This window comes from Akebia trifoliata, chromosome 14 (assembly GCF_017979445.1).
Source record: "Akebia trifoliata isolate Shusen 1 chromosome 14, ASM1797944v1, whole genome shotgun sequence".
NCBI classification, from domain to species: Eukaryota; Viridiplantae; Streptophyta; class Magnoliopsida; order Ranunculales; family Lardizabalaceae; genus Akebia; species Akebia trifoliata.
In genome coordinates this window covers 14,370,554-14,378,908 of record NC_141388.1, presented here as the reverse complement: position 1 = coordinate 14,378,908, position 8,355 = coordinate 14,370,554, and the positions used below count along the sequence as shown (strand labels likewise).

General features: G+C 34.4%; 1 protein-coding gene and 1 long non-coding RNA gene across 4 annotated transcripts; one reads left to right on the top strand and one right to left on the bottom strand.

Moving 5' to 3' along the window:
* LOC147386400 (UDP-glycosyltransferase 87A1-like) lies at positions 1-3,245 on the bottom strand. 2 transcript variants are annotated; one of them, XM_086424488.1, is made up of 2 exons: positions 2,692-3,245; positions 1-676 (listed from the first exon to the last, which is right to left on the bottom strand). In XM_086424488.1, the coding sequence occupies exons 1-2, from the start codon at positions 3,167-3,169 to the stop codon at positions 189-191; spliced, it is 966 nt and encodes a 321-aa protein (XP_086280614.1). In that variant the 5' UTR covers positions 3,170-3,245; the 3' UTR covers positions 1-188. The 2 variants fall into 2 exon arrangements, with proteins under 2 accessions (XP_086280614.1, XP_086280612.1); XM_086424486.1 differs by having other exon boundaries at positions 13-1,075; positions 2,692-3,239.
* Positions 3,246-4,012: 767 nt separating this feature from the next.
* Positions 4,013-8,030, top strand: LOC147386399 (uncharacterized). Of its 2 annotated transcripts, none has more exons than XR_015172205.1 (6): positions 4,013-4,331; positions 4,709-4,751; positions 4,839-4,888; positions 5,612-5,693; positions 5,782-5,831; positions 7,047-8,030. It is a non-coding gene; the product is annotated as an uncharacterized LOC147386399 (long non-coding RNA). The 2 variants fall into 2 exon arrangements; XR_015172206.1 differs by lacking the exon at positions 7,047-8,030 and adding an exon at positions 6,827-6,905.
* Positions 8,031-8,355: the final 325 nt, after the last annotated feature.

The window sequence follows — 8,355 nt, the reverse complement described above, 5'->3', positions numbered from 1 at the left end:
GTCTCCCTTAATTGCATACAAAGTCACATTTTTAAATAGTTGATTTCTGTCGCCACATTGATAACAAACCATCTTTGAGTACAACACACATTTTAGAAGGAATAATATTTCTCCATTCAATGCCCCCTCGAGGGATTAAAATTATTTACTATTATATATTTAGTACAACAACAACAACAATTTACTAGCTAACAATGGGCGCTTAGAAGTTCTTTAACAAAAGTGTTCAGGTTAGTTTCAGAAGATCCACCTTTCGCTAAAGCTTGTCGACAAATCTCTTTAAGTTCAATAGCTCTACTCTTCATCTCTTTACTTTCATCTCTATCCAAATCCATAAACCTCTGCACAATGTTCGCAATTTCCTCTCTTTTAACTATTCTCTCTCCCTCCACCTCCTTAACCTTCACACCAACTTTCCAAACATCCACGATCAATTTTCTATTAGGGAATTGATCAAAAAATATAGGAAAAGCAAGCATCGGTACCCCAGCGAACACCCCTTCAAGAATTGAATTCCACCCACAATGTGTCAAGAATCCCCCAATGGAAGAATGACATAGGACCCTCAATTGATCACACCATGGCACTACTAATCCCATCCCACCACAACCATCTTGCACACGCAAAGCATCTCCTCGTGCCACCCAAAAGTACCGAACCCCACTTGCGTGCACCCCTGCCATGATTTCATCCATTTGTTCACTTGAAACCGAAAGAAAACTACCCATTGAGATGTACAAGACCGATCCTTTAGGCTGGTTGTCTAGCCATTTCAAGTATCCCATGTCATTGTGACTTGATGTAATTGTGTGTGGTGTGTCACTAAGTCTTGTGTGAGGTATCAAAGGGCCTACAGAGTGAACTGGAAAGGGTAATATTGTTTTCAAAGCATTTATAACTTGGGTCTCTAGCTCAAAGAAGGAACTAAACACAAGATACTGTGATTTTTGCACCCAAGAGAAGGAATCAAGTACTTGATCCAAGGTTTCAGTCGTCCCAGAGAAAATTGGTGAGAGATCAGCCAATCGCGTTGAAGGAATTCCAGGGATGTAATCTATGATCTCGTCTCCGTGTTCTAACAAAAAGAAATCTAGTTTGTAATTTCATGGAAGGCAGATCTATGATTTATATAGAATTGTAGGTCACAAAGACAATGCACAATCATCCTCAACTTACTTTAATTTAAGAAAAATGATGAATTTACTCCCTACCAACCAATAACATATGTTCACAAATCTACCTTTCTTACAAATTACCAAAAGAGCATTAATTTTAGAGAAATTTCCCAAAACATGATCAACTTTCAAGGAATTCTCATTTCGGCTTATTGATCATTTAAATTCTCAAGACATGGAAGTGTGAGATTGCAGGTTTTTCAAAGTAACAACATCACTAATATATTTTTTTTCAAAGTGACAACCTCTCAGCTTATAGGAGAGACAATCTCCCATTTCATGGTTTGGGAATTTTGTCATATTCAGCTCACGAAATGGTAATTTATCTTTAATTTTATTATTTAGTACCTATAAGATAGTATTTTTTTCAAAAATTACCAAAAGTAATTTAAAATGTTGGACACCCCCAACTTTTTTTGAAAATGCTGGATAGCCCAACATTTTTACTATCAACCTTTTTTCGCATACATAAAGCTAGGGGTGCAACTTGGTTTGGTTCGATTCAGTTTGAGGTCAAATTGGAACCGAACCAACATAGGTCAGTTCCATTAAATACGAACCAGAACTTAACCAAATTCCATTGGAACCAAACCAACCCGAACCGAATTAAATTCGGTTTGGTTCAGTTCAATTCCACGGATTGTAAATATTTTATAAATTATAAGTAATATTTTTTAATAAAAAAATAAACATAAAATTTCATATAATAAATCACAAATCTATTCATAAAAAGTCATTAGTTTATCCATAAAAAATCACTAATCTATGTACTAACACTTAAAATAATTCATAATAATTATCATATACATATATATTATTGGGTCCCGTTCAGCACCAAACATTTGGGCCAACATTTTAGCCAACCATTTTTGTCCAACATGTGTTAGAAGTTTTGGAATGGGCTGATTTTTGGTGAGTATGATCTCTATAGTGAGGAGATCATCCTCATCAAAAATCAGCCCATTCCAAAACTTCTAGCCCCATGTTTACAAGGTGACAAATCGTGTACCGTCCATTTTTTGTAATCATTTTTTATGGGGTTAGAAGTTTTGGAATGGGCTGATTTTTGGTGATGATGATTTCCTCACCGTAGAGATCATCCTCACCAAAAATCAGCCAATTCCAAAAATCTAACCCATGTTTTGAAAAATGTTTTGCCAAAATGTTTGGTGCCGAACATTTCCCTATATTATTTATTGCATAGGGGTTGGGTTCTATACAAGTTTGATCCGAGAACCGAACCAAATTGATCGATTCTCCATTTTCATAACCCGGAATTCAACCTGCACCTCTAAGTAAAGCAACCCTATATAAATCCTTGGATTGTCCAACACTTTTTTTCAAATCGCAGGACAATCTAAAGATTAACGTTCTGGTTCCTATAAGAGCCGAATCATTGACTTTGCTAGTTAGTGGTTGAAGATGAGGGTATTTAGGTCATTTAATGTTGCATATAAGAAGTAGACATAGATCAAGGTCGCCATGTCTTCGCTTGTTTCAAGTTTCAACGATGTACCTGACAAATTAACCGGGTAATGCCGGTTATGAGCGAAAAGATCAAAATGATAGAACACCGAGAACACTGAAGGCGACGTCGTCCACAGCGACACCACAGGAATATTTCTTCGGTTTCCGGTTGCCACTGCCCACTTCAAGAAAGCATCGGTTATGATAGCCGTCACAGGCAACTCGAGCTGATTCATGAGCTGCTCGAACGGAGCTTCCATCTTCGTAAAAACGGCTTCTATGAAGCAAACAAGGTTGGCTGCACGAACCAGCTCGGACGGTATCACGTTTGGGATCGTTCGAAACCGTATGCTACTAGGTGGCTTGGGCTCCGAGTCTAACAATCCGAGCCATTCTTCAGTGACTACGAAAGTGATTATAATATCAGCTTTTGAGACGAGAAGCTTACAGAGGTTCATCATGGGATTTATGTGGCCTCGACCTGGGTGCGGCATAGCCACCACGTGTCCACATGAGATTCCTTCCATGATACTGGAATCTGAAATTTAACTGGAGAAGAAGAACAACAACAAGAAAAGTGGCCACCATTCTTTGCTCTTGTGTAGATTATAAGTGGTAGGAGAAGAAAAGTCAATAGATCCAGTGATGGAGATATTTCCACGTGTAGGACGATGCCCCTTGAGACTGATCCCTAGGAAACTTATATCTCTTCTTGTCTCCACTTGTTCGCTTTTCAAATTTTCGACTTTTGGTCTAAAGAAAGTAGATACAAGTCAGTTCAATATCATAATAATAATAATAAAATAATAAATTATTATTAAAAGTCAGTACAAAAGTGGAAAATAATAAACACGAGGGTTGATCGGTTCAACCTCTCCCCTCCTGCAAACGAATGGCTTGTAGTGGATCTCAAGGAATAAGAAAATAATAAACACGAGGGTTGATCGGCTCAACCTCTCCCCTCCTGCAAACGAATGCCTTGTAGTGGATCTCAAGGAATAAATTACTGATCTCAACGAAAATTTTATTTTATTTTTCTGAAATTTGGCATCAAACATACGTTCTATGAAAAAGAAACTAAATGTTGAAAAATTTTGTATATTGAATTGCTTGAATACAAATGTAAAAGCATATATATATATATTAACGGCCAAAATCTCAGACCAACATCTATACAAATTATCGTGATCGTTGGATCACGATAGATTTAACGACACAGATGGGATTGAAATGTTAATAATGCATGTGCAATTTTTCTTACTTAAAAGTTTTAGAAATTATAAACACCTCCCCGAACAAAGATTAAATTCAAATTTCTCTCATCTCTTCTCTCTTCTCTTTGTTTTACCTTCTCTAATTCGAACCCTAATTCTAAACTCAGATCAGATTTCTCTCAGTGCGATCTGCGCTCTTCACCTCATCTCCTTGTTTTACCTCCATCTCCATTGTTATCTTCTCCCATTTCAAGCAACGATTTTAGGCGAGCAAAACCCCCTTATTCAATTCATAAAAATTAGTGGGATTCAAACTCATTTTGATTTGAATCAAAGAAAATGAGGGCAATCGAAGCTAAATGCATGTCTTTTTAGATGAGGTGATCTCTGATTTTGATCTAGAATGGCGCAGATTGCATAACTGTGGGTGATTGAGGGGTTGCATTGTCACGGGATATTTTGAAGGTGGAGACATGTGAGTCCCCTTCAAAAATTTGAATTTTTTATTATTATAGAATGTTAAATAAATCGTAAGTTGATCTCTGTTGCTTATTACTTATTAACAAGGCGAAACTGATGAAAAAATGGAATGGGGAATTGTTTCCAGAAGAGGTATAATGATTTCCTCAATTGTATTAATTATTTAATTTGAGTTTATTTCTTGATAATTGTCACCATTTCTCAAAAACTCTGCAAGTGGTTCACACAATTATTGTTGGCTATGGAGTATTTGCATTCTAAATTTGTTCTGCATCGAAACCTAAAAGTTTGTGAATATTAGTAAAACACATTTAAATTTTTTCTACATCTCTTGAGACTGTATACTCATTTACTTTAGCATCTATTTTGCAGTGTTCCAACATCTTTTTCACCAAGGATCAGGATATCCGTCTTGGTATGTATGTTGATATTTTGATGGATTAATTGATTTTTTGCTGCTATCCTTTATTTTTCTAATAAATATTTGATTTTTATTTTATAGGAGATTTTGGGCTTGCTAAAACTCTAAAGGCAGATAATCTAGCTTCTTTTGTAAGTTCATTCCTGTACTTATAATTTACTTTTTTTCACCTTTTGATGATGATTTTCAAGGATAGCTTGTGTGTCGTGTCGGTTCTGACAATCACTGTTTAAAATGGCTTGAAGACTTCAAAGCAAATGTGTCTTTTGTTCGTAGAGGGGAAATGAATTCGTGAACCATTCGTTTCTCTCACTTAGGATTTTTTGCATAAGTAATTTAAAAAATTCTATGAAAGTTGTACCCTAATGTTTATAAACAAACCATTAGAATCATCGAATAACACAGGTTTAGCCTCATTCTTGCCCGAAAATTTATGCAATGGTTATCTTGATTTTGTTTGTTTGTTTGTAATGATCTATTACTATTTTATTTCCTGTTCTGTTTGTGGTATCATTGTGGGTTTACTGATGCACTGCTACTAGATTGATGCATGCATTACTGTGACAAACATTTTTTGTTTGTTGTAGGTTCATCGATGCATTCATAAAGACTTGTTTGAGGAATTTAATCGAGACATTAGTTCAATAAAAATGTTAAATACTTATAGTAATTCATCGTTTTGAGATAACTAGTTTTGTATGAATTAGGTGGTTAGTTAATATTTAGAATTGACATTGTCTGAACACTTGGATCCACTTTGTATGTGTATTTTTCCAAAGAGGTGAAGCGATAGGAAGATGGAATAGTAAAGCTTTTTGGGTAACTAATGATTGGTTTGCAAATTTTGTGCTTAGGTCGTCGGAACTCCAAATTACATGTGCCCAGAATTGCTTGCTGATATTCCTTATGGCTTCAAGTCTGATATATGGTTTCTAAGTACAAGAACATTTTCCTCTTGATAAGGATTGTAATATTTGTAACGCTTTATTTTTTTTTTTAACTTTAATTTCTTACAATTGAACAGGGTGCTGTGTTTATGAGATGGTTGCTCGTCGCCCTGCATTTAAAACTTTTGTAAGATTTTTCTCACCCATTTGCTTTGCTTAAACTCTTATAAATTTATGGTGTTATAAGATGCTATACTTGGTGCTTGAGACTTTAATTGGAAAATGTCTTTCCTGAAACTCAAGAAGATAAAAGAATTATTTGATACTGAGCACTGTCACTTTTCTTTTTCCATTTGAACACTGGGGTGAATAAATTTAACCCTACTAATGTAACTTAATTGATTTAAAGATTGAACCATGCTGATGACTCTCTACTTTCTTATGATAAGTAGAAAATCTCTATGTTATATAATGGAATGATAAAAATTATAACTCTAAAGTAAAAAATTATAAACCTATATTTTCTTTCTTGGCATGCTCAAGACATAGTCTAGTATAATTTTATTGCTCTCATTTCTCTTTGGAGATCTTAATCTTATTAATTTTGTTTGCCAAATCTTATCAATTTTATTTTTGCCAAATGCAGCTTGTGTCCTTTGCATGTATAACCTTGGTATCGTTACAGAGAATTATTTGGTTTTATTTTGACCCAGTTTCTTAAATGTGTTCATTACAAATTTATCTTTCTTGAATTTTTTTTTTTTCTGATAGGTAGAGTTTTAAGTATTACAAAAGAAAGAAAATAGACGAGTAGCCAAACTATAAACTCATATTTTCTTAGTCTTTCTACTTGTCAATGTTAGCATCCTCATTTCTGTTATGCTCAACATTCAGCTCCATAAAGCATAACTAGCCTTACTACTATCCTATAACTATCAAGCTTTGATTCTATGAGCAACATCCTCGCCAATCTATACATCATTGTGTATAATACACTTGAGATGGCGAAAATGGTTGCTTCAGGGTATTTTAGACTATCATTTTTACTGGACATTCCTTTTCATGGGTATCAAGGCTAAATTTACAATCTATACATTTGGTGTGGTTATACTTACTAAGCCGTTTGCTAATAACATTCTCCAAGACATTTTCTTTTTTAATATGAGTAGTTACTTCATGTAGGATTAGAACCCACAATATGGATCCAAAAAAGTGGCTTTCCATAATGGCAAGGGACTGCAATTGTTTCTATAAAATTATGGTTTGTCTCTCATCTTATTCATTTTGAAAGAAAGGATTTGGTGTTTACTTACAAATGAAACAAAGAAAAAAAATAGCTTATTTCTAAGTTTTAGCCAGTTTTGATGTGTTCTGATTTCAGTAACAATTTCTTTGATCATAGAAATAAAGATTGCTACTAAATCTGGTCATGGGGTCCACAAAGAGAAGAAGATCAAATTTGTAAATGAAGCTGGTGGCATGCTCTCTCATGTTAAGATTTTCGAAGAGAGTCCATCATCTATTTTGGTCCCTGAAAATGATAAGGATGACAAAAAACTGCATGTGTAACAAGAATTGATACATAAGCTCTGTACATTATTATTCTCTTGATCTTGAAAATGCTCAACTAGCCATGGACAACTAAGTTAATTCTTGTTGAAGAGTCACAAACCAATATAAATCATTCCAACATTAACTATGTTGTTGACAAAAATTTTGGGTTTTTGGTGGTTATTTTGGGCATTCTTTCTCCCATGTGTTCCTTTAATGTAATCGTATTGATTCGGTTATCTTGTTTGTACCAATTGGGCCAAGCATGTAGAGGGAAATAGTGGTAACTTATGTTGTGTATCTCAAAATAGATGAATGTATTTACTTCAACAATAGAAAAAAGAAAGAAGCTTATATTGTTCTTATTAGTGTTTTTTTTTGTTGCTTTTGTATTCAATTTGTCCTTGTATGAGTTAAGTATTGCATTCCAGTTAGAAAGGAGGAGTCATGACTTTTTAACTCCCCCTTTTGACATACTCTCTTGATGCGATATGTGTTAAAACCATAGACTTTTTCCTCAGATACACATCCCCATAAATATTTATGTGCAGTTGTGCCCCGAGAAAAAAAAATCTATGGTTCTAATACATGCCACATTAGGAGAGTTTGTCAAAGGAGGGAGTCAAAAAATCATATTCTATTCTTAATTGATTTATGAATAATGATAAATTGACTCCCTGTAGACACCCCATTTTTGCACTCGCCTGATTAATCAACTCGTCAATCCGATCGCAATGATTCCCAATGATGGATGTGTATTCCATTGCTTTGTTTTGTTACCAGATGTGTTTCAGAAATCCAGATGAGGTATCTCGAACTAACAAAACCTTAGAAACCACGCTACGCTAGAAAAATACACCCTAGAAATATAGAAATCATCATCTTGCAGACCAAAAAGAAGTTTCACGATAAAAATCACTAAAAATTGACCAAATTACCTAAATACCCCTAACCTCAAAACAATCCTAGAGCCTACGTTACGCTTAGGAAAACTCTCTTGAACACATAAAATAACAAATCGAAATCAAATAAATCATTTCACCAATTTTAACAGAATTTGACAAAATTACGAAAATGCCCCTCATAAAGTTCATAAACATTTCACACAAAAATTTCATAAATAACACAAAATAATATTTCCATTGAATTCCTTACGAAAA